The 26,423-nt window shown below is 48.0% G+C and overlaps 1 protein-coding gene across 7 annotated transcripts in view; it reads left to right on the top strand.

Moving 5' to 3' along the window:
• The window catches only part of KANK4 (KN motif and ankyrin repeat domains 4), a 151,734-nt gene extending 137,421 nt beyond the window's left edge, over positions 1-14,313 (top strand). For 6 of the 7 annotated variants that reach the window (XM_073643785.1, XM_073643790.1, XM_073643787.1 and 3 more), the window contains one exon: positions 7,811-14,313. In XM_073643785.1, coding sequence (XP_073499886.1) covers positions 7,811-7,939 — 129 coding nt within the window. In that variant the 3' untranslated portion in view covers positions 7,940-14,313. The remainder of the gene's footprint in view (positions 1-7,810) is intronic. The other variant, XR_012247735.1, reaches the window with a different exon arrangement.
• The last annotated feature ends 12,110 nt before the right edge of the window (positions 14,314-26,423 follow it).

The raw sequence follows: 26,423 nt of genomic DNA, 5'->3' as shown, positions 1-26,423 counted from the left end.
GGGCAGCATACTGTGTGTGAAGGGCAGCATATTGTGTGTGGGGCAGCATACTGTGTGTGAGGGGCATCATACTGTGTGTGGGGCAACATACTGTGTGGGGGGCATCATACTGTGTGGGGGGGGCATCATACTGTGTGTGGGGGGCATCATACTGTGTGTGGGGGGCAGCATACTATGTGTGTGGGGCATCATACTGTGTGTGAGGGGCAGCATGCTGTGCGTGGGGCATCATGCTGTGTGTGAAGGGCATCATGGTGTGTGTGAAGGGCATCATGGTGTGTGTGAAGGGCATCATTGTGTGTGGGGCAGCATACTGTGTGTGAGGGGCATCATACTGTGTGTGAGGGGCATCATACTGTGTGTGTGGGGCATCATACTGTGTGTGTGGGGCATCATATTGTGTGTGGGGCATCATATTGTGTGTGGGGCATCATGCTGTGTGTGTGAAGGGCAACATGCTGTGTGTGTGAAGGGCAACATGCTGTGTGTGTGAAGGGCAACATGCTGTGTGTGTGAAGGGCAACATATTGTGTGTGGGGCATCATACTGTGTGTGTAGGGCATCATTGTGTGTGGGGCAACATGCTGTGTGTGTGAAGGGCATCATATTGTGTGTGGGGCAGCATACTGTGTGTGTGAGGGGCATCATAGTGTGTGTGAGGGGCATCATACTGTGTGTGGGGGGCATCATATTGTGTGTGGGGCAACATACTGTGTAAAGGGCATCATGCTGTGTAAAGGGCATCATGCTGTGTGTGTGTGGGGCATCATGCTGTGTGTGTGTGGGGCATCATACTGTGTGTGTGAGGCAGCATACTGTGTGTGGGGGGCAGCATACTGTGTGTGGGGGGCAGCATACTGTGTGTGGGGGGCAGCATACTGTGTGTGAGGGGCAGCATACTGTGTGTGAGGGGCATCATATTGTGTGAGGGGCAGCATACTGTGTGTGAGGGGCAGCATACTGTGTGTGAAGGGCAGCATACTGTGTGTGTGGGGCATCATGCTGTGTGTGTGAAGGGCATCATGCTGTGTGTGTGAAGGGCATCATGCTGTGTGTGTGAAGGGCATCATGCTGTGTGTGTGAAGGGCATCATGCTGTGTGTGTGAAGGGCATCATGCTGTGTGTGGGGCTGCATACTGTGTGTGAAGGGCATCACACTGTTTGTGAGGTGCATCATACTGTTTGTGAGGTGCATCATACTGTGTGTGGGGGGCATCATACTGTGTGTGGGGCAACATACTGTGTAAAGGGCATCATGCTGTGTGTGTGAAGGGCATCATATTGTGTGGGGGGCAGCATACTGTGTGTGGGGGGCAGCATACTGTGTGTGGGGGGCATCATTGTGTGTGGGGCAACATGCTGTGTGTGTGAAGGGCATCATATTGTGTGTGGGGCAGCATACTGTGTGTGTGAGGGGCATCATAGTGTGTGTGAGGGGCATCATAGTGTGTGTGAGGGGCATCATAGTGTGTGTGAGGGGCATCATAGTGTGTGTGAGGGGCATCATACTGTGTGTGAGGGGCATCATACTGTGTGTGGGGCAACATACTGTGTAAAGGGCATCATGCTGTGTAAAGGGCATCATGCTGTGTGTGTGAAGGGCATCATGCTGTGTGTGTGAAGGGCATCATTCTGTGTGTGTGAAGGGCATCATTCTGTGTGTGTGTGGGGCATCATACTGTGTGTGTGTGGGGCATCATACTGTGTGTGAGGGGCTGCATACTGTGTGTGAGGGGCAGCATACTGTGTGTGAGGGGCAGCATACTGTGTGTGTGAAGGGCATCATGCTGTGTGTGTGAAGGGCATCATTGTGTGTGGGGCTGCATACTGTTTGTGAGGTGCATCATACTGTGTGTGAGGGGCATCATACTGTGTGTGGGGGCATCATACTGTGTGTGGGGCAACATACTGTGTAAAGGGCATCATGCTGTGTGTGTGAAGGGCATCATGCTGTGTGTGTGAAGGGCATCATGCTGTGTGTGTGAACGGCATCATACTGTGTGTGAAGGGCAGCATACTGTGTGTGAAGGGCAGCATACTGTGTGTGAAGGGCAGCATACTGTGTGTGAGGGGCAGCATACTGTGTGTGAGGGGCAGCATACTGTGTGTGTGGGGCATCATATTGTGTGTGGGGCATCATATTGTGTGTGGGGCATCATATTGTGTGTGGGGCAACATACTGTGTGTGAAGGGCAACATACTGTGTGTGAAGGGCATCATATTGTTTGTGGGGCAGCATACTGTGTATGTGGGGCATCATACTGTGTGTGAGGGGCATCATACTGTGTGTGAGGGGCATCATACTGTGTGTGTGGGGCATCATACTGTGTGTGGGGCAGCATACTGTGTGTGTGAAGGGCATCATACTGTGTGTGGAGGGCATCATACTGTGTGGGGGGGCATCATATTGTGTAAAGGGCATCATGCTATGTGTGTGAAGGGCATCATGCTGTGTGTGTGTGGCATCATACTGTGTGGGGGGGGCATCATACTGTTTGTGAGGTGCATCATACTGTTTGTGAGGTGCATCATACTGTGTGTGAGGGGCATCATACTGTGTGTGGGGGGCATCATACTGTGTGTGGGGCAACATACTGTGTAAAGGGCATCATGCTGTGTGTGTGAAGGGCATCATGCTGTGTGTGTGAAGGGCATCATGCTGTGTGTGTGAAGGGCATCATACTGTGTGTGTGGGGCAGCATACTGTGTGTGAAGGGCAGCATACTGTGTGTGAAGGGCAGCATACTGTGTGTGAGGGGCAGCATACTGTGTGTGAGGGGCAGCATACTGTGTGTGAGGGGCAGCATACTGTGTGTGAGGGGCAGCATACTGTGTGTGAGGGGCAGCATACTGTGTGTGAAGGGCAGCATACTGTGTGTGAAGGGCAGCATACTGTGTGTGAAGGGCAGCATACTGTGTGTGAAGGGCAGCATACTGTGTGTGAAGGGCAGCATACTGTGTGTGAGGGGCATCATACTGTGTGTGGGGCAACATACTGTGTAAAGGGCATCATACTATGTGTGGGGGGCATCATACTGTGTGTGGAGGGCATCATACTGTGTGTGAAGGGCAGCATACTGTGTGTGGAGGGCATCATACTGTGTGTGGGGGGCATCATACTGTGTGTGTGGGGCAGCATACTGTGTGTGTGGGGCAGCATACTGTGTGTGGGGGGCAGCATACTATGTGTGAGGGGCAGCATGCTGTGCGTGGGGCATCATGCTGTGTGTGTGAAGGGCATCATGCTGTGTGTGTGAAGGGCATCATTGTGTGTGGGGCAGCATACTGTGTGTGAGGGGCATCATACTGTGTGTGAGGGGCATCATACTGTGTGTGTGGGGCATCATATTGTGTAAAGGGCATCATGCTGTGTGTGTGAAGGGCAACATGCTGTGTGTGAAGGGCATCATTGTGTGTGGGGCAGCATACTGTGTGTGAGGGGCATCATACTGTGTGTGAGGGGCATCATACTGTGTGTGTGGGGCATCATATTGTGTAAAGGGCATCATGCTGTGTGTGTGAAGGGCAACATGCTGTGTGTGTGAAGGGCATCATACTGTGTGTGAGGGGCATCATACTATGTGTGAGGGGCATCAGGCTGTGTGTGTGAAGGGCATCATTGTGTGTGTGAAGGGCATCATTGTGTGTGGGGCAGCATACTGTGTGTGAAGGGCATCATACTGTGTGTGAGGGGCATCATACTGTGTGTGTGGGGCATCATATTGTGTGTGGGGCAACATACTGTGTAAAGGGCATCATGCTGTGTGTGAAGGGCATCATATTGTGTGTGGGGCAGCATACTGTGTGTGGGGGGCATCATACTGTGTGTGTGGGGCATCATTTTGTGTGGGGCAACATGCTGTGTGTGTGAGGGGCATCATACTGTGTGTGGGGGGCATCATACTGTGTGTGGGGGGCATCATACTGTGTGTGGGGCAACATACTGTGTGTGGGGCAACATACTGTGTGTGGGGCAACATACTGTGTAAAGGGCATCATGCTGTGTAAAGGGCATCATGCTGTGTGTGTGAAGGGCATCATACTGTGTGTGTGGGGCATCATACTGTATGTGGGGCATCATACTGTGTGGGGGGGGCATCATACTGTGTGGGGGGGCATCATATTGTGTAAAGGGCATCATGCTATGTGTGTGAAGGGCATCATGCTGTGTGTGTGTGTGGCATCATACTGTGTGTGGGGGGCATCATACTGTTTGTGAGGTGCATCATACTGTGTGTGAGGGGCATCATACTGTGTGTGAGGGGCATCATACTGTGTGTGGGGCAACATACTGTGTAAAGGGCATCATGCTGTGTGTGTGAAGGGCATCATGCTGTGTGTGTGAAGGGCATCATTGTGTGTGGGGCAGCATACTGTGTGTGAAGGGCAGCATACTGTGTGTGAGGGGCAGCATACTGTGTGTGAGGGGCAGCATACTGTGTGTGAGGGGCAGCATACTGTGTGTGAGGGGCAGCATACTGTGTGTGAGGGGCAGCATACTGTGTGTGGAGGGCAGCATACTGTGTGTGAGGGGCATCATACTGTGTGTGGAGGGCATCATACTGTGTGTGGGGGGCATCATACTGTGTGTGTGGGTCAGCATACTGTGTGTGGGGGGCAGCATACTATGTGTGTGGGGCATCATACTGTGTGTGAGGGGCAGCATGCTGTGCGTGGGGCATCATGCTGTGTGTGAAGGGCATCATGCTGTGTGTGTGAAGGGCATCATGCTGTGTGTGTGAAGGGCATCATTGTGTGTGGGGCAGCATACTGTGTGTGAGGGGCATCATACTGTGTGTGAGGGGCAGCATACTGTGTGAGGGGCATCATACTGTGTGTGAGGGGCATCATACTGTGTGTGTGGGGCATCATATTGTGTAAAGTGCATCATGCTATGTGTGTGAAGGGCATCATGCTGTGTGTGTGTGTGGCATCATACTGTGTGTGGGGGGCAGCATACTGTGTGTGGGGGGCAGCATACTGTGTGTGGGGGCAGCATACTGTGTGTGGGGGGCAGCATACTGTGTGTGGGGGGCAGCATACTGTGTGTGGGGGGCAGCATACTGTGTGTGTGAAGGGCATCATATTGTGTGAGGGGCAGCATACTGTGTGTGAGGGGCAGCATACTGTGTGTGTGTGGGGCATCATGCTGTGTGTGTGAAGGGCATCATGCTGTGTGTGTGAAGGGCATCATTGTGTGTGGGGCTGCATACTGTGTGTGAAGGGCAGCATACTGTGTGTGAGGGGCAGCATACTGTGTGTGAGGGGCAGCATACTGTGTGTGAGGGGCATCATACTGTGTGTGGGGCATCATATTGTGTGTGGGGCATCATATTGTGTGTGGGGCAACATACTGTGTAAAGGGCATCATGCTGTGTGTGTGAAGGGCATCATGCTGTGTGTGTGAAGGGCATCATGCTGTGTGTGGCAGCATACTGTGTGTGAAGGGCAGCATACTGTGTGTGAGGGGCAGCATACTGTGTGTGAGGGGCAGCATACTGTGTGTGAGGGGCAGCATACTGTGTGTGAGGGGCAGCATACTGTGTGTGGGGCATCATATTGTGTGTGGGGCAACATACTGTGTGTGAAGGGCATCATATTGTTTGTGGGGCAGCATACTGTGTGTGTGGGGCATCATACTGTGTGTGAGGGGCATCATACTGTGTGTGTTGGGCATCATACTGTGTGTGGGGCAGCATACTATGTGTGAGGGGCATCATACTGTGTGTGGGGGGCATCATATTGTGTAAAGTGCATCATGCTATGTGTGTGAAGGACATCATGCTGTGTGTGTGTGTGGCATCATACTGTGTGTGGGGGGCAGCATACTGTGTGTGGGGGGCAGCATACTGTGTGTGGGGGGCAGCATACTGTGTGTGTGAAGGGCATCATATTGTGTGAGGGGCATCATACTGTGTGTGAAGGGCAGCATACTGTGTGTGAGGGGCAGCATACTGTGTGTGTGTGGGGCATCATGCTGTGTGTGTGAAGGGCATCATGCTGTGTGTGTGAAGGGCATCATTGTGTGTGGGGCTGCATACTGTGTGTGAAGGGCAGCATACTGTGTGTGAGGGGCAGCATACTGTTTGTGAGGTGCATCATACTGTGTGTGAGGGGCATCATACTGTGTGTGAGGGGCATCATACTGTGTGTAGGGCAACATACTGTGTAAAGGGCATCATGCTGTGTGTGTGAAGGGAATCATATTGTGTGTGGGGCATCATACTGTGTGTGTGGGGCATCATACTGTGTGTGAGGGTCATCATACTGTGTGTGAGGGTCATCATACTGTGTGTGGGGGGCATCATACTGTGTATGGGGGGCAGCATACTGTGTGTGGGGGGAAGCATACTGTGTGTGTGAAGGGCATCATATTGTTTGTGGGGCAGCATACTGTGTGAAGGGCATCATACTGTATGCTGCCCTTCACACACACAGTATGATGTTATTGAGCCCTTGTACCAGGAGCAGAATAATTTATAACCTTTATAAAAAGCAGTAAATTATAAGGTTTTGATTTGCGGCTACAGGTAAGAATAAAAGATACAATGAATCCTATCGTCCCATATATCCGCAGCAGCAGCGAGTCAGCAGACTGAATTCTGCTCAATATTCAGTGGTAAAATGAATATAAAATAAGGGTCAGAATTAAGTTCGGCAGTTTGGTTCGGCCTCCACAGCGGTCATGGTCTCTCATACGGCCCCTTGGTAAAATGAATTTCCCGCTCCTGCCCTAGACCATGATATATTATATAATGTCTATTTGGTAACACTGACTTTGTGTCGTTGTATTCTGCTTTGTCCTCTGCACCGGGAAGATCTGGCAGATTGCAGTAAATACAGGGCCGTGGGGAACGATAGAAACGAGCGAGTGTTCATCTGTTCACACTGTGGGAATATTCCAGATATTTCCTGTAGACCTTAATCGTTAATAACGGCAGTAAATTATTTGTTACCTTCATTAGAGGACCCGTCAGACGGGGGCACTTTTTTGCTCTTATTTTATTCCCATTGCTCCTCTAAGTATATCAGTTTTTGCTTTTGACCTGCTGTCCTGGACCCTTTTGACCTAGAAGTCCCTTTTTTTGGGCAATTTTTGCGCCATTTTGCAATATCTGTGACGATTTGCTGTAAAAAGTGGCAAAAAAAATGTTAAAGGCAAAAATAAAGAGCAATTTTTGACTTTGCACAAAATTCATGAACTGCTTCCTCATTTTGAAAAATTTAGCGCTAAAAAACACCATAACAAATACCAAAGAACAAAAAAGAAAAATGAAAAAAAAGCGCAAAATGATGAAATGGGGGCCGTCGCCTTCTCTGCGCGTCTTACATTTAATATCCGCATGTAAGAAGCGAGACATTTGTAAGCAGATGGCACGGTTCCCGCTGGTCGGTCGAGGTGCAGCCGCCATGCACGGCTCCACGGTTTTCAAATTAATCATTAAAATGTTTGTTAAATGATTGCCAATGGCGTCTCCAGCGGCTGCTGCATGGGAGACGTACCCTTTAATAGTGGATTCTGGAAGTTCCGACGCCATTTCTTCCTGATTTTTGCCATGGATGATGGCGTTTTTGTCCGTATAATACAGTAAAGTTAAATAATCACAAAAATGACAGTAAGAAAAAATACTTTGCAAACCCTAAAAAGTGCGCCCCTCTGAACTAAACAACAAACTCGGTTCTGCCGGAATTTTTGCCCCTGGAGGCTCAGGATTTCTGCCGAGGGCTCGGTATCGCCTCTTTATGATATACCTTTCTGATCTTTATAGCTAACCTGGATATTTTTTTTTTGCTGTCTTTTTTGGAACAGGCTGGTAACTCCGCTTTGTCTATTGTGCTGGATTCCGCCCACAGTGAGATTGCAGAACTTCTACAAGCCCACACAGAGCCCCGACATCCCTGCCCCTCCACTGACACGGGAGAAGGAGGCTCATTGTAAACTACTATGGAGGACAAAAGACTCATTCTTCTGCGCACTCGCTCCGGTCAGAACAGTGCGAGCGGATATCATCCATCTCTGCATTGTCTACATTTACACTCAACTATTCCAAGTATGCGTATATGGCCCTGCAATCCGACATGCGAGGTCTATTCTCTTGACTTCTGCAGGAATGGCATGCTTGTAGAGGAACATATTTATTATAAAAAAAAAAAAAATTGGTGCAGGAGTTTTTAAAAAAAATTTTTTGTTTAGGCCCTCAAATTTTGCATGCTCCTTTTTTGGGAGGTATATGTCCTTTTTTTTTTTGTTGCATTGCCACTGACATCCCAAACACAAGATTTCGGCCAGTGCAACAATTTTTATTTTAACGTTTTAAACACTTACCGGGACATTCATTGCGGCTGTGTATGTTACTGCTGCCTCCGCCGCCATAGGTTTTCCATCCCACACCTCAATGAATAACTCTTGCTGGAGTTAAAGCATTTATAGCACCAAATTTAAAATGTTATTTTTAAGGTTGTAAGAAGAGCGAGTGAAATGTGCACGAGAAAAGATATGTGAAATGATCCTACATATGTCCTAGAAGTGTGCACTTACTTGGGGGCCTTTTATGGGATGTCACAGTGTCCTAGCACAGGATGACGTCACAGTGATGCCCTGGCACTGGATGGCGTCACAGTGATGCCCTGGCGCAGGATGGCGTCACAGTGATGCCCTGGCGCAGGATGGCGTCACAGTGATGCCCTGGCGCAGGGTGGCATCACAGTGATGCCCTGGTGCAGGGTGGCGTCACAGTGATGCCCTGGCGCAGGATGGCGTCACAGTGATGCCCTGGCGCAGGGTGGCGTCACAGTGATGCCCTGGCACAGGGTGGCGTCACAGTGATGCCCTGGCGCAGGGTGGCGTCACAGTGATGACCTGGCTCAGGATGACGTCATGGGATGTCACAGTGTCCTAGCACTAGATGACATCTCAGTGATGCCCTGGCACAGGATGACGTCATGGGATATCACAGTGTTCTACCACAGGATGAGGTTACAGTGATGCCCTGGCTCTGGATGACATCACAGTGATGCCCTGGCTCTGGATGACGTCACAGTGATGCCCTGGCGCAGGGTGGTGTCATAGTGATGCCCTGGCGCAGGGTGGCGTCAGTGATGCCCTGGCGCAGGATGACGTCACAGTGATGCCCTGGCACTGGATGGCGTCACAGTGATGCCCTGGCACAGGATGGCGTCACAGTGATGCCCTGGCGCAGGGTGGCGTCATGGGATGTCACAGTGTCCTACCACAGGATGAGGTAACAGTGATGCCCTGGCACAGGGTGGCGTCACAGCGATGCCCTGGCGCAGGGTGGCGTCACAGCGATGCTCTGGCGCAGGGTGGCGTCACAGTGATGCCCTGGCGCAGGGTGGCGTCACAGTGATGCTCTGGCGCAGGGTGGCGTCACAGTGATGCCCTGGCGCAGGGTGGCGTCACAGTGATGCTCTGGCGCAGGGTGGCGTCATGGGATGTCACAGTGTCCTACCACAGGATGAGGTAACAGTGATGCCCTGGCGCAGGGTGGCGTCATGGGATGTCACAGTGTCCTACCACAGGATGAGGTAACAGTGATGCCCTGGCGCAGGGTGGCGTCACAGCGATGCCCTGGCGCAGGGTGGCGTCACAGCGATGCCCTGGCGCAGGGTGGCGTCACAGTGATGCCCTGGCGCAGGGTGGCGTCACAGTGATGCTCTGGCGCAGGGTGGCGTCACAGTGATGCTCTGGCGCAGGGTGGCGTCATGGGATGTCACAGTGTCCTACCACAGGATGAGGTAACAGTGATGCCCTGGCGCAGGGTGGCGTCATGGGATGTCACAGTGTCCTACCACAGGATGAGGTAACAGTGATGCCCTGGCGCAGGGTGGCGTCACAGCGATGCCCTGGCGCAGGGTGGCGTCACAGCGATGCCCTGGCGCAGGGTGGCGTCACAGGGATGCCCTGGCGCCCTTGTATACTGTTTTTATACTCTTTTAAAGCACATCAATGATGGATACAGAGTCCCGATAAGGCAGCGCTCCAGGGACCAAATACTGCAGTGCCACTCAAGGGAAGTTTATTTATTTTTTTTAATTAAAAGGGGTTTTCCTATACTAAGCAACTGTGGCATATCCACAGAACATGATGTAAGTGCCTGATAGGTGATAGAGCTCAGTGGATATGTGGAAGTTCGGGTTCTGGTACCCAACCCTAACTTTATTCTAAAGTTAGATTTTTGTACCAGAACTGTAGCCGAACTTGAATGAGAACCCGAACTCCATTGAAAACAATGGAGACTCGGACTTTGGGTCTGGGTAAGAGAAAAAAAATATCACTCTGCAACAAACTTCTGGAGAAGTCCGTGTTTGGCGATTAGCACCGGACACTAACTGCCCGGCACGAACCCCGGACTTTTCATCTCTATCCAAGAGGCAGCTATGAATTTCCAGCTTTCGCACGATCCGTACAAACCTATAGCTACTCTATACACGCGCCATAAATGGCTAAGCTTGGAACGCCCCTTTAAGAATAGTAAGCACAAAACAAGTCCAGCACATTTCTATTAAGCTGCCATGACTGTCGATAAACCCGTTCAGAGCAGACACCGGCTCAGATTCGGATTGTAGGATTTTTTTTTTTTTTTCAGCGGGGGTTGGACTTATCAAACCTAACAACCAATCAGCTTCCAGCTCTCAGGTCCCATTGTGTTATAAGAAAGCTGCAATGTGATTGGTTGCTTTGGGCAATGCACCATTTTTTCCCACTGTTTGTTTTTGTACAGTAATTATTTCTGGGTCTCAGAAAAGTGCAATCATAAAGGATTATTTTTTTACTCGTACATCTATGTCCTTCAAGCCTTTTCCATGCGGCATTAAATGTACAAGAAGAAGACTGGTGTTGCTGCTGGGATTTGTAGTTCTACATACTGGAGCTAGAATAAAAAATAAGCACAAAATCTCATTGTCACGTACTGTGACCATCTCTTGAGCTTCATCTCTGATCATAAAAATGGATCCTCATAAATATTCCTCAGAGACGCTGCCCCTGTCCAGCCCTGAGACTACAATGTGAAAAGGATTGTCCTCCAGTTTAGGAATAACATGGCTGCTTTCTGCCAAAAACAGCTCCTCCCCTGTGCACAGGCTGTGTGTGGTATTGCAGCTCAGCTCCAATAACTTCCATTACCAAACACAATCTGTGGAGAGGGGTGGCGATGTTTCTGGAAGAAGCAGCCATGTTTTCCTATTCCCTAGGAAAACGTCTTTAAAAGTATCTTTACTAATTATTGCTCCGGCTTAAGAACATTCCACAAAAGTAAAAATAATTAATATTTTATTTCCACAATTATAATTATACTATAAATAATGGAGCCGTCATCTGACATCAAAACCGCGACGCGGCTCATCACATCGGAGACGCATTATCTGCATTCCCTGGCGGGTGCAGCGATCCCACCGAACACGTCCTGCGACACCGCGATACAAAACGTCTCCAGGCTGATTATAGCTGATTAAAAGACATTCTCCTCTCCGCCAAGACATAAATAGTCTCCGAAAGGAGAGAACCGGCATCATCCCTATAAAGAGCTGAAATCTACCAGGTGTGGCGCTCCCCTACTCATACAGCCGGGCTACAAGAGTATATAGAGAGTGGAATCACCGTGTATTTACATGACATGACTTATCATACTCCAGAATAGTGAGTGCTGCTCTGGAGTATAATACTGAATGTAACTCAGGATAAAGTACAGGATAAGTAATGTAATGTATGTACACAGTGACTGCACCATCAGAATAGTGAGTGCAGCTCTGGAGTATAATACAGGATGTAACTCAGGATCAGTACAGGATCAGTAATGTAATGTATGTACACAGTGACTGCACCAGCAGAATAGTGAGTGCAGCTCTGGAGTATAATACAGGATGTAACTCAGGATCAGTACAGGATCAGTAATGTAATGTATGTACACAGTGACTGCACCAGCAGAATAGTGAGTGCAGCTCTGGAGTATAATACAGGATGTAACTCAGGATCAGTAATGTAATGTATGTACACAGTGACTGCACCTGCAGAATAGTGAGTGCAGCTCAGGAGTATAATACAGGATGTAACTCAGGATCAGTAATGTAATATATGTAGACAGCGACCCAATTGTAGCTGTAGATAATTCTATATACAGTATAAACTGGTTAATGATAAAGTAATGTGAGAGCACAATTTGCAAATAACTATCATTTAAATATTCTGATTTGTGAATTTGAATCCTAAAGGATGTAGAAAACTTGGGTTATTATGTATGAAGAAACACAAGGATATAGAACGGCACAAGCATCCGATGGTTAAAAACTAGTCCTTTTCCCCCTCAATGACTTGTTACAGGGAAGAGCCACTTCCCCAAAGGCTAATTTTGAATATAGTCAATTACAACACTTCTATTCAACTGTGAAGAAGCGCACACATCTTCATAGAGATCTCACAAACTTTGAAAAATTGAGCCTCTCATTGTCACCCCCTACACACTCCATCTCCCTACTGTATAATCTCCTCATTGCCCAGGTAGCTGACAATAGGCCAGGATTCTGCGGTGCATGGGAAAGGGAACTGGGGAAGTCCTTCTCTGACTCACAATGGGATAAATGTTTCTTCCTAACACATAAAACCTCAATAGGGTCCAAAGCTCAGGAAACCTACTTCAAAATGATCTCTAGATGGTACCGGGTACCAGCAGTCCTTCATAGATGGTACCCAGTGGTGTCAGACAGATGTTGGAGATGTGGGGAGGGGGAAGGGACAATGTCACACATATGGTGGGGGTGCCCTATAATAAATGCATTTTGGGCAAAGGTGGTTCCCATGATTGAGAAAATAACTGGTTTGACTATCCCTAATACGCCAGAAGCCCTCCTTTTATCAATGTTACCAATAAGTAAACGTAGTTATAAAAGGTCATCAATAGGCTACCTAATACAGGCGGCTAAGAATGTCATTCCACGACACTGAAAAAGCAGAGACCCACCCACTGTGGAGGAATGGTTTGCGGAGATCTCCCTCTTTAACAGGATGGGGCATCTGATTGCCCTCTCACCGGCTGATGTTGATAGACACTGTGTGATTTGGAGGGATTGGATGGATTTCCAAAACTCTGACGCCTACCATCTAGCCCCCAACTAAAGTTATCCGGGATGTCGTCACAACAATGATCATAATCGCACTCTATTGATTGGTGGTCTGCCGTGGTCCGCTCCCTCTCTCTCTATCTTTCATATGGAAAAATACATGCTTGATCTGGATATTGATGGAAAACCCTCCCTGTACCCCCCCAATGTACTGTAGTTATGCATAGATTTATAGTTATGTTACCCCTTTTACTATGCATATTGTATTTTCTTGTACTTTTTCAACACAAAAAATTTTAAAAAAAACTTGAATTTGAAAAACTAGTCCTTTATTCTGTCACCATTAAAACAAGACGATCCGTAGAGATAAAAAAAAACTGACGCGTTTCTGGCGTGCACCGGCCTATGACTAAGGGCGTTGCACACCAGAAACACGTCAGTTTTTATGTCTATGGATCGTCTTGCTTTAATGGTTACAGACTGAATAAAGGACTAGTTTTTATCCATCGGATGCTTGTGCCGTCCTATATCCTTGTGCTTCTTCATGATTTGACTCCCATCAGATTCCCTAATCACAAGCAGGAGTTTAGCGGTTTGTTTTTCTTTTCCGCATTGTTAATCTGCACTTTTAGATTGGGATCCTTTGATCCTGATCTATTAGGTGGAGAGAAGCAGCAGCGGCTCACAGACGGCTCCCTGGATGAATGGCCCCGGTGTAATACATTTTCTTGCAGGAGACATTAGCTAAACACTCTGTCAGATTTCTCTACAGTCCCAGCAGCAGGACCCCCTGTGATCAGCTAATCATAGCTCCTATCCCTGTAACATGTCGAGGTTCAGCCCTGGTCCTACTAATGTTAGACTTATGTGCTAAAGTGCCAAATACCATTGAATCCCATGATGGGGTGGACGGACGGACCAGGGCCCCCAGCACAAGACCCAGCCTCCATAACCGTTATAAAGCACAATGGGCCTCCGCACCGCCGCCGTGTATATACACTGTACTCGCTCGTCCGACCTCTCACCTTCATCAGGACAGCGATTACGTCCTATTCTATTAAACGGCTTCCATGGTTTAACTACTTAATGCCCAGTTACCCGATGCACTTATCTTTTGTATCTTCTAACGTTCTTCTCGTATTTTTCTGTAACGGTTTTTCGTCTTGCCGCATATTATTCTACCAAGTATTGTTATATATTTTTATGTCAAGTCGAGCAATAAAATATAACTTGCCATTTGTCGTCTTTTCTTTCTGCAATTGGTGAAATTGTAAAGTGCATTTAAATACAAGAAACTCTACAATTTAGTTTTTGTTAAAAATCCTCTCCATTCTCAGGAACCGAGGGATTTTCAACTGTATAATTTGCAGAGGTGGCCGATAATCTAGGCAACGCATAGCAGTCTACCAGCGGAGGTCGGTCTCCTACAAGCGCTTTGCTTTAGGGCTTACAATCGTTGCTCTGAAGTTGGCCGGGTCATTGGATGCAGAGGTAAAACGGTCTTCTGAGAATGCACAGATCAGACCATGACGCTGGTCCAAGCTGTGCTTCTTCAGGAGTAACCAGACCCCAGCAAGCAGGAGGCAGGGGAGCGGTACGCTCCTGATGAAGGAAGATGTGACAACCGCTTTAAGGTCCCCATACACCTTAGATAAGTCGGCCAAACCCACCCAATATGTATGTGGTCCCCAACTGTCCCCTGACAGATTATCCTGGGGCACATAAGGATTGGGAAATTGAAATTCAATCGCTCAATCCTTTCATCGCTGAAATAACCGGCTGCCAGAATCTCGCTCATCGAGAACACAGGGATGATTAACCGAGCCGAGCGTTCCTGTGTATGGGGTAGTCAGAAGATTTATTTGTCAGATGCACGATCATTTGATTGACGGCTGTCTATTGCGGTTGTCCGGCTTTAGAATGAATGAGAGCAGCTTATCTGACGGAGAACAAAAGGATCGCCCATTGGAAATCCAACAAACCGGATCCTTGTGTCCCCCCTAGTGGCGCCACCCTGGTCCATAGGACGTGTGTGGTATTAAAGCTCTGCTTCTTTACAATGAATAAGGCTGAGCTGTAATACCAGACAAAATTTGTGAACAGGTGTGGTGCAATTTTTGGAAGAAAGCAGCCATGTTTTCTAGTCCTGCAAATTCCTTTAATCTATATATAAACAATTGTGACATTTTATAAAAACAAAACACAGAAAAAGTCTAATTGAATCTCATCCCCCGCACCTTACAATACATGTACAGTGGTGGCCAAAAGTATTGGCACCCCTGCAATTCTGTCAGATAATACTCAGTTTCTTCCTGAAAATGATTGCAATCACAAATTCTTTGGTCTTATTCTCTTCATTTAATTTGCTTACAAGGAAAAAACACAAAAGAGAATGAAGCAAAAATCAAATCATTGATCATTTCACACAAAACTCCAAAAAAGGGCCAGACAAAAGTATTGGCACCCTCAGCCTAATACTTGGTTGCACAACCTTTAGCCAAAACAACTGCGAACAACCGCTTCCGGTAACCATCAGTGAGTTTCTTACAATGGTGAGTTCCCCTTCAATGGACGTCTTCAAACAGAGGCTGGACAGACATCTGTCTGAGATGATCTAGTGAATCCTGCTTTGAGCAGGGGGTTGGACCAGATGACCCAGGAGGTCCCTTCCAACTCTACCATTCTATGATTCTATGATTCTATGAATGCTCTGCTGGAATTGTAGACCATTCTTCTTTGGTGAACTGCTCCAGGTCCCTGATATTTGAAGGGTGCCTTCTCCAAACTGCCATTTTGAGATCTCTCCACAGGTGTTCTATGGGATTCAGGTCTGGACTCATTGCTGGCCACCTTAGAAGTCTCCAGTGCTTTCTCTCAAACCATTTTATAGCGCTTTTGGAAGTGTGTTTTGGGTCATTGTCCTGCTGGAAGACCCATGACCTCTGAGGGAGACCCAGCTTTCTCACACTGGGCCCTACATTATGCTGCAAAATTTGTTGGTAGTCTTCAGACTTCATAATGCCATGCACACGGTCAAGCAGTCCAGTGCCAGAGGCAGCAAAGCAACCCCAAAACATCAGGGAACCTCCACCATGTTTGACTGTAGGGACCGTGTTCTTTTCTTTGAATGCCTCTTTTTTTTTCCTGTACACTCTATGTTGATGCTTTTTCCCAAAAAGCTCTACTTTTGCCTCATCTGACCAGAGAACATTCTTCCAAAATGTTTTAGACTTTCTCCGGTAAGTTTTGGCAAACTCCAGCCTGGCTTTTTTATGTCTCGAGGTAAGAAGTGGGGTCTTCCTGGGTATCCTACCATATAGTCCCTTTTCATTCAGACGCCGACGGATAGTATGGGTTGACACTGTTGTACCCTCGGACTGCAGGGCAGCTTGAACTTGCTTGGATGTTAGTCGAGGTTCTTTATCCACCATCCGCACAATCTTGCGTTGAAATCTCTCGTCAATTTTTCTTTTCCGTCCACATCTAGGGAGGTTAGCCACAGTGCCATGGGCTTTACACTTCTTGATGACCCTGCGCACGGAAGACACAGGAACATTCAGGTCTTTGGAGATGGACTTGTAGCCTTGAGATTGCTCATGCTTCCTCACAATTTGGTTTCTCAAGTCCTCAGACAGTTCTTTGGTCTTCTTTCTTTTCTCCATGCTCAATGTCGTACACACAAGGACACAGGACAGAGGTTGAGTCAACTTTAATCCATGTTAACTGGCTGCAAGTGTGATTTAGTTATTGCCAACACCTGTTAGGTGCCACAGGTAAGTTACAGGTGCTGTTAATTACACGAATTAGAGAAGCATCACATGATTTGTCAAACAGTGCCAATACTTTTGTCCACCCCCTTTTTTAGGTTTGGTGTGGAATTATATCCAATTTGGCTTTAGGACAATTCTTTTTGTGTTTTTTTCATTGAAGACAAATTAAATGAAGATAATAATACCAAAGAATTTGTGATTGCAATCATTTTCAGGAAGAAACTGAGTATTATCTGACAGAATTGCAGGGGTGCCAATATTTTTGGCCACCACTGTATATGGGATGTTGGGTGCTTGGGTAAAGAGCAGGCTCAGGAGCTGACCTGGCTCCATACACTGCAGGCGTCATCTGTGTTATACAGACAGCACCTGCTTCTAAACACCAGCGACCAGAGCTAATGCCAATCGCTGCTGTGTGACGGAGCTTCATAGATCAGTAAACGCACAAGTGTTGCAGCGTCTTGTACAAGAGATGAAACAATCGCAGGTTCAAGTTCCCTGGGGGGCTAAAAGAATGTAAAAATCTAGTTTAGAAAAAAATAAAATAAAAGTTAAAAATCGCCCAACGAAAATATAGAAATTGAAAAAAAAAGCATGTGTGGTATCACCCCATCTGTAAGAGTCCAATGTTTTCTAAATAAAGTATTTAGTTTATTAGGCAAAATGTAGAAAAGAAAAAAGGAGAATTAAAAGGCCACTGTTGCATTTTTTCAGTAACTTTGCCCCCGAACTACACAATAAGGAAGAAAAACAGATTAAAAAGCCACAAACGCTTCAGAATGATACAACTACAATTACAGCTTGCCCAAAACAAGCCCAACGGAAATACTTGTTATATAGGTCTTAGAAAACTGCAACAAAAAATGCTTTTGTTGCCATTTTCAAAAATCCATAACTTTTACAATTTTTGTGGGGTGAGCTGTAGTTTTTGGTGTCATTTTGGAACGCATGCGACTTTTTAACCGCTTTTTACTCCATTTCTTTGGGAGAGGTAGACGTGACCAAAAAAACGCAGTTTTTTTTTTTTTTTTTCTTTATTTAATCCATAAGGTAAGCATTGTAATCTTATATTTTGACTCATTTGACTTTTACCAATGCAACAATATCAAATAAAGTTTGTTGTTTTTTTTTTGGGGGGGGGGGGGGAAGAAAAACAAAGGTTTTTTTTTGACTATAGATATAAAACGGAAAAGAAAGTGTATACTTATGGTATCTTTGTAATTGTACTGACTTGGAGAATTATTTTACCAGGTCACTTTTCCTGCAGAATGAAACACAAGCAAAAGTTAAAAAAAAAAGAACCCAAACAATGGCGTAATTGTGCTTTTTATTCATCATTTCACTGCACTTAGAATTTCTTCCACATTGTCAAGTACATTGTACGGTAAAGTGAATGTCAATTAACTCGTCCCACAAAAACTTTTTTTCCGTTGACAGTGGTATGCATTTTAAAAACAAAAAAGGGGGAAGAAAAAACGGCATGGCATAAAGGGGTTAAAGTAAAAAAAAAAAAAAAAAAAAATGGATGTCATAGATGACTTGTAAGCCTACTCCCTGTCAATCAAAACCACAACTTCCCCTCCTATTGTAAACTTGACCAATGTATTGTGCTCCCTTGTCGCGGCATATCGCATCATGCGTCCAAAGCTTTGCCAACCGTGTTGCCCCATGACACGTTGGTTTGAAAGTCATGCACCCATTGGGCGTCATTGTTGGACACTCTGCAAGACGCAGTGTCTACCATCACCCCCATACTGACTGTCTCCACGTCTTCAGAGGTTTGGGTTACATGCAGTTGATTAACTGAATGATTGAAATTATGCGATTTCCCGCAGGGAGAGCTGCTCATCTCGCGGTGAGGACTCTGTGAAGATAAAACTCTAAAAAACTCAAAAATAATCCAAGTATCATTAGTAATTTGTCATCAGATTAGCATTTAGTGGAGGACACGGTTTCCTGCAGAAATCTAAAACGTAGCGATATTTTTCGTTCCAGTAGTAAAGTGACTGGAGCGATCATCAGTCGTGTGAGGAGCAGAGTAAGAAATCTGCATCCTGGAAATCTAAAAGCTTTTCTGCATGAACATGTTCTGTTCTAATAGAGCCGACTCCTCGTCCGGGCGCTGAAGCATCAAACTGCCCTGAAATAAAATCCTTTATGGCTTCAGCAAGTAAATGCGGCTCATGCGCCGGGAACCGACCCGTAGGAGCGTCTCTATATGCGAAACCACCGTCGTCTGACCGGCCGCCCCTGCTCATCCTCACCTATAGATATATGGTGTATCGCAGACCTGGGCAAACTGGAACCCTTGAGTCACATTTGGCCCTTTGGCTGTTAATGTCCGGTCTTTGTACCGGGACCTCCAAAGGACTGGAAACAGTGTTGTACCGCACCCCATGACTGGCGTCTCTATATCAACAGTATATACGTCCTCAGGATGCAGATAAAGTTTCATACAATGGTGGAGGAGTCAACGCGTCCGAGTCTCAGCGCAGCAGGCGCGATGACGTGAGCAGATGTTGCCTCCTGCGCGGAGCAGCGCATCGGTGCAACAAGGTATGTAGGCTTATCCTGTTTGTCAGTCATTACTTGTGGAGGCATCATTGTGAGTGGGGCGTTAAGGGGGCATTAAACTGTGTGGGGGTGACTGGGGTAATAGTACTATATGTGGGGGAGCTGCTGAGGCATCATACTGATTGTGGGGGGGAGCTGTCTAGTTACATCTATAATAGGAGCAGAATGATTCCTTTATAAAAAGAAGTAAACTATTTGGTTTTGAGAATGCAACTTCGAATACAGCCCTATCGTAACATCTATCAGCAGTGAAACTTAATTCTGCTAAATATTAAGTGATGAAAATTAATATAAAATAATGAGGAGCAGAATTAAGTTCAGCCTGTTGGTTCGGTCTGTCGTGTATCCCCTTGGGAACATTAATTGCTCACCCCTTATGTATAGTGTTAAGCCCACCATACAGTTGGCTGTGGGCCGACGTTTTGGCAGCAGCCATCTTGGCCGGCTCTTCATACACAGGAGCATTCCTGTGTTCTCCATGAGAGAACCGCTGCCAGACATCTCAGAAAGAATAAAAGAATCCGCAGTCCAAAATCAGACACGCCGGATCCTTAGCCCCCCGACAATCAGTTGTCCGGGGCCCCCATACACAAAAGATTGTGGATATTGGCAGGTTCAGCCGACATTAGTCCATAGTGATGGGGAGGCTTTATTGTTTAGTCTTCTCTAGACCTCCAGCAGGACTCACCCAATGATAATGAGATGACTCTGCTGCTCGTGTCACAGTCTTTGCAGCAAAGCTGACAAGTGAGCAGCTGAGAGCAGAAAGGATCAGCTATTTGTTTCTGCTCCAGTAGTCAGTGAAAAATGCAATTTATGTTCATTTGGAAAGTATCTTAAAAAAATAAAAAGTTAAATATAAAAATTGTTGTTAAAAAACCCCCATCTTTTAAATAGTTTGACACATTTCCCTCAAAGTCTCGGATGATATTAGATATGACGTCTATTTTATCTAATATCTATCTCAGATTTATCTTACATCTCTCTGGTTACCTTCACTTCCTTCTGCATAGATGGAGCTCGGAATATAGATTTTTTTTTTCTTCTCGTCCGTCTTGGTCACAGTGAGAACAGGATCAATATAACTGAGGCTCGCTGGTTAGCAGAGACACGGAGCGGCTGGTGGGACATGAACGATGGATTCTCACTGCTCCACAATTACTGATAAAGTTTCCATAATTTAGCTGCTGATTCCAGGTTTCTTCCGGCCATCTCGCCTTAGCAACATACTACAATCTATATGTAGAATCCACAAGATATTCTGGTAATATGAGGCCAGCAGAATTATGAATGCAGCTGTAGATAAGACTGTACTAAAGGGAAACAACTTATAGTGCCTCTATCGCCAATCTCCACAACCACTTGTTAGCACCTCTGATCTCTTAAGCATTTTGTAGAAAGCAGCGGCATAAATAAGGGAGGAGGTGCATTGCAGAATTCAGTATGACAACCCCCAATGTTGCTGTAACATGTTGACATGTCTTTCTAGCAATGAGCTCATTTATGACAGTGTAAATTTCTCCTGCAATGACTTAGTCCGGCCATTAGGGGATGGCAAGAAACAAGTAAAGAAAAAGCCCAGGAATCTGTAAAAAAAGCCCGGGAAAGAGAGATCCAGGAAGTCCTGTGAGAAGGCGACATGCGTCTGAATGCTGAATGACGTTTGAGAGCTTGTACAGACTGCAGCCAGACAGTGTGTCCAAGAAGAAGCTGTGCCTTGTGAGTAACTGAGATATGTGACCGGTCACCAACTGTGTAGTCAGTTAGGGAAAGCTAGTTAGTGATTCCAGTAGTGCTGAGAACTGCCTGGTGTATATCACTGCTGATGGACTGATCAGGCTTGATCCAGAGATTGTGTTAGTGGCTGTTGTGGCCCATATTTTGTAGAATTGTTTAACCCTGTCAATTTTTGTGACCAGTATAAAGAAAGTTATTTGCCACTATACAAGGTCGGAGTCATTCATAGCAGCGTTGTATTCCTCATACACATTCGACCAGCGTTTCGGTCGTTACATCTTGGCGTAGTCGGCAGGATACGGTGCTCGCCATGAATGGTGACAGTAGCGCGGAAGGTGCTGCCGCGTCCGCTGTAGTACTCCACCCCCCTACTCCCGTTGTGACCGGTAGAGACCGGTTAGTTGGTTGCTCTGCAACGGGCGCACTACTTAACCACCTGGCCAAGTTTGATGGGTATAACTTGCTGTTTAGTGATTGGGTAGGCAGGTTGAAGAATGCCATTGCCTTGCATGGTGTTAGCTCTCAGCTGCAACCAGAAGTCACGCTGAAGCTCTGGAGGGGTTGCCCGTAAAGTTGTCTTGTTAAAATCCGAGGATAGGCAAAGACTGTCGACGACATCATCCGGATACTAGAGAAAGCATTTGATCACGTGGCGGCAGCAGGGCAACTACGAGTACAGTTTTTCGCCCGGACCCAGAGAGCCGGAGAAAGCCTGATCCAGTATGCTATAGCGCTGGAGGAATTGCATCAGGAGATCAAAAAGAAGTCGCCTGTAACCGTGGGTACTGAAGCCCATGTCGACAGCATTCTTCGGGATCAGTTCATCAAGGGGATACGGAGTGAGGCGCTAAGGAGCGAATTGTTGCTGAAGGCGCGGAATACCCCTGGTGTCACCTATGCCGAAATACAGGAAGAGGCGGTAGCACAGACTTTGGAAGTGAAGCCTGCTTTGCAGTGGAGTAGCCTGCAAGTGGCTAACAAAAGAGAGCAGAGACCAGACCCTGTTCAGGCACAGCTGGCTGCTTTGCAGAAAACCGTAGAAAACCTGACGGAACAGGTACGACAGATGCAAGTTCGGGGGACGCCTCCGATATGCTCAGCCTTGACGAACCCCTCTATTCCCCTTTATGGTCAACCCCCCTATACCTCAGGAAGGATGCCGACTGCTCCTAGACCTGAGGCATCTGGAGGTAGGGCAAGAAGACCAGCTCAATGTTGGCGATTCCGTGAACTGGGGCACATGCAGCGGTACTGCCCGAGGAGTCTGCCAGCTGTAGTACCGCCATCGGTAAAAGAGAGGCTCTCGCTGTAGTTGGGCATACGGCGAGGCAAGAACGAAAATCAGCGCCCAATGTCTGTTCCGAGGATCTGATTGCAGAGAGTCCCACGTTGGATGTGCAGTTTGCAGGAAAGAAGGTGGCGTGCTTGGTGGATACCGGATCGGAGGTGACGACCATGCCGATGGAATTTTTCAAGACGCACTTCGAAGAGACTGTCAAAACGGAGTCGGGACACCTGCTAAGGTTGAAGGCCGCTAATAATGAAGAAATTCCAGTGGCAGGCATCGCTTGGATGAGAGTACAGCTGTGCGGCCAGGAGTTGGGAACCAAAGGAGTGGTGCTCGTGAAGACTCAGGCGAGGCCGAATCTCCCGGTGGTTCTGGGAATGAATATCCTGAGAGAACTGGACTCCCTTTTGTTTGAGCGCGATGGTCCGAGATACTGGAAACGAGCGACACCCCCCAAAGCCACTCAGAGGGCCCTGCAACAGGTGGTCCGTTCGTGCGGCATTCAAAAGAGTTCGGCTGAAGGAAGAGCAGTGGGAGCGGTGTATGTCCCACGCGGGTCTGCCGTTGTAATCGCTCCGGGTCAACAGAAGCTTGTGTTGATGCCGGTAGGGACGCACAGGAAACTGAATGGTGTGGAGGTGATTCTGGAACCGGTGGGACGGTCAGAAGATACAGATAGCCCGATGATAGCCCGAACATTGGCCATTGTGCAACATGGAAGTGTACCAGTGAGATGTCTGAATCTGCAGAATCATGAGGTGACTCTGGCAGTGGGCACGAAGCTGACTGATGTGTATGTGTGTGGTGAAGGAGTAATCTCCAAAAGCCAGTTCAGACTGAGGGCAGACCGCCGGACCGCCTGGACCCTGTCGATGCAGATGACAGCTGAAGAATCCCCCACGCCTGAGTGGAATGGCAGAAGGATTATGAAAATCATGGGAGTGGATGAGTCCCAGTTGACTCCCGAACAGGCTCGCAGACTGGAGGCTGCGCTGTGGGAATATTAGGCTGCCTTCTCCAGGGGAGATGAAGACTTTGGTTGCACCAAGGCTGTGGAGCACGAGATACCCACGGGAAACACCCCCCCCAATTTGGGAGAGATAGCCAGATCCCACCGAGTCTTTATCAGGAGATCAAAGGAATGCTGGCGCAGATGCTGGATAATGGGGTGATCCGGCAGAGTCAAAGTCCTTGGGCCGCACCGGTCGTGCTGGTCCGGAAAAAGGATGGGACCATACGGTTTTGTGTTGATTACCGTAAGCTTAATGCACACACAGTACGTGACTCCTACCCATTGCCCTGGATCGAGGAATCCCTGTCTGCCCTGGGAAAGGCGAAGTACTTCTCCACTCTTGACCAGGCCAGCGGCTACTGGCAGGTGCCCGTGGCAGCTCTAGATTGGCAGAAGACAGCATTCATCTTGCCAATGGGACTGTACGAATTTAATCGAATGCCCTTCGGACTGACTAATGCTCCTGGAACATTTCAGCGGTTAATGGAATACTGCTTGGGCGATTACAATTTCGAGTCCGTGTTGATCTATTTGGATGATGTGATTATATTTGGAGATTCGTTCGACGACCACCTGAAGAAGCTCCGGCAAGTGTTGCACCGACTGAGAGACAATGGACTTAAGATCAAGCCAAAGAAATGTCACTTGTTCCAGACACAGATTGAGTATCTGGGGCATGTAGTGTCTGCTGAGGGTGTGCGACCAGCACCGAGTAAAATTGAGGCCATTCAGGGGTGGCCCGGTCCCAAGACCGTGAGAGAAGTACGAGCGTTCCTTGGTTTAGCTGGATACTACCGTCGGTTTGTGAAGGACTTTGCTAAGGTGGCTGAACCACTGAATGAGTTGTTGAGAGGGATGGCACAGGGGCCCAAGAATCAGCCAATTCGGTGGACTGACCGACAGCAACAGGCATTTGATCGGGTCAGGGCCGCCCTTGTACAGGCACCTTTATTGGCGTATGCTCGCTTTGACCAACCGTTCACCCTGTACACGGATGGAAGTCTCCATGGTCTGGCAGCTGTGTTAGCCCAAGAACAAGATGGGCGTGAGAGGGTCATCGCGTATGCTAGCCGGTCTCTATGGGACACCGAGCGAAATCTGGACAATTACAGCTCGTTTAAGCTGGAGATGTTGGCCCTGGTGTGGGCCATGACTGAGAAGTTTGCAGAGTATCTGGCTGGTTCTGAGATTCTCGTGATGATGGACAATAATCCGCTTGCACACTTGGAAAACTCTAAGCTAGGAGCCCTGGAGCAGAGATGGGTAGCTCGGATGTCCAAGTTTGACTACCGGATTCGGTTCCGTTCGGGTAAAGAGAACTCCAATGCTGACGCATTATCACGAGTGACCCAAGGCGCACCCGAGCATGGGGTGGATGAAGACCTCGAGGATACCGAGATCCCCGATTTGAGGCGATTGCCTGTGTTCGTGGACGTGGCACGTTCAAGTGGGGTGGCGACATGGGTCGCCACGCTGCTGGGCAAGACTCGTCAAGAGTGCTGAGTTACAGGACGCAGACTCCGAACTGTCACGAGTAAAGAAATGGCTGAGTCAAAAGTCCTGGCCCGATGGGAGAGCAAGAGCCCGGCTGGGTGCCGAAGGACAAAAGCTGCTAAGGCAGTGGGATCGATTGGTCATAGCGGAGGGGATACTGTATCGCTGGATCTACATAGCAGCGGAGCTGGGGTACCGTTGGCAGGTAGTAATTCCAGCTTCAGTGGCTCCGGACATTGCCCAGGAAGCTCATACGCAGGGTGCACATTTCGGGCCTGAGAAGACTTATCGTTGGCTGCACCGGTATGTGTACACACCTGGCTTAGAAGAAGTTGTGAGAGAGGTGTGTGGTAGGTGCCGGGCATGTGAGCTGAATAAGTCCCCAGAGCAGAGGGCTCCTGTCCAGACAATCGTGACGTCTGCCCCACTGGAAGTGCTAATGGTGGATTATTTGTCAATTGGGTACGCCAGAAGTGGTCATCAGTCATGTCTGGTCATGACTGATCACTTTACTAAGTTTGCCTTCGCTGTTCCCACCAAGGATCAGACTGCTAAGTCTGCAGTGGAGGCAATTTGTAAGCATTTCATCCAGGTTTATGGGTGTCCTCAAAGGATACATTCAGATCAAGGTGCTTGCTTCCAAGGTCAGCTCATAACGGAGTTGCTGCAAGTCTATGGGATTCAGCAATCCCGGACAACGCCCTACCATCCGCAGGGAAATGGGGCCTGTGAACGGTTCAACCGAACCTTGCTCTAGATGCTGAGAACGCTTGAACAGAGGCAGAAGGAGCGATGGACTGAGTTCCTCCCAGAACTTATGTGGGCCTATAACACCTAGCACCACAGGATTCACTCCGTACGCGATGATGTTCGGTCGGCCTGGGCGAGAGATTGAAGAACTTAGTCTCACTGTACCCGATGAACCAGAATATCCTACAGCCAGTGAGTGGGTCCAGGATCATCGCCGAAGGTTGCGTGAAATCCACCGGATAGTAAAAGACAGTGTGCAGGATCATCCCCACCGAGATCGGGGTCTGGTGCACCTAGATGAGTTCCGGGTGGGTGATAAGGTGCTAGTGCGAGTCACGCGTCCGGGAGGGAAGTTGAGCGACAGGTGGGAGGAAACGCCCTACACAGTAGTGGAAAGGGTATTCCCAGGGGGAAGTGTGTTCACAGTGGTTCCCGAAGGGTGCATTGGACTCCGTCACACAATGCACCGGAACTGACTAAAGAGGTGTATGTCCAACACACCTGCCTGTCACCCTGAGTCATCTGCGCCATCTACGGCAGTTGCACCGAGCAATGTTGAATGCGACTGTTGGGATGACTTCGGGGTGAGACCATCGGACGGGCAGAGTCCGATAGTGCAAGTTCCAGGTGTTCCAAACACCGTCCCTGATGTTACTGTTCCACTAGATGCGGTGGACCCTCCATCGAGCTCGGCAGATACTGGTTTGTGGAGATCGGAGAG

Source organism: Phyllobates terribilis, unplaced genomic scaffold, assembly GCF_046119375.1.
Source record: "Phyllobates terribilis strain yellow unplaced genomic scaffold, ASM4611937v1 Scaffold_8__6_contigs__length_399053987, whole genome shotgun sequence".
In the NCBI taxonomy this organism is placed as follows: Eukaryota; Metazoa; Chordata; class Amphibia; order Anura; family Dendrobatidae; genus Phyllobates; species Phyllobates terribilis.
This window is presented reverse-complemented; position numbering and strand designations above follow the sequence as displayed.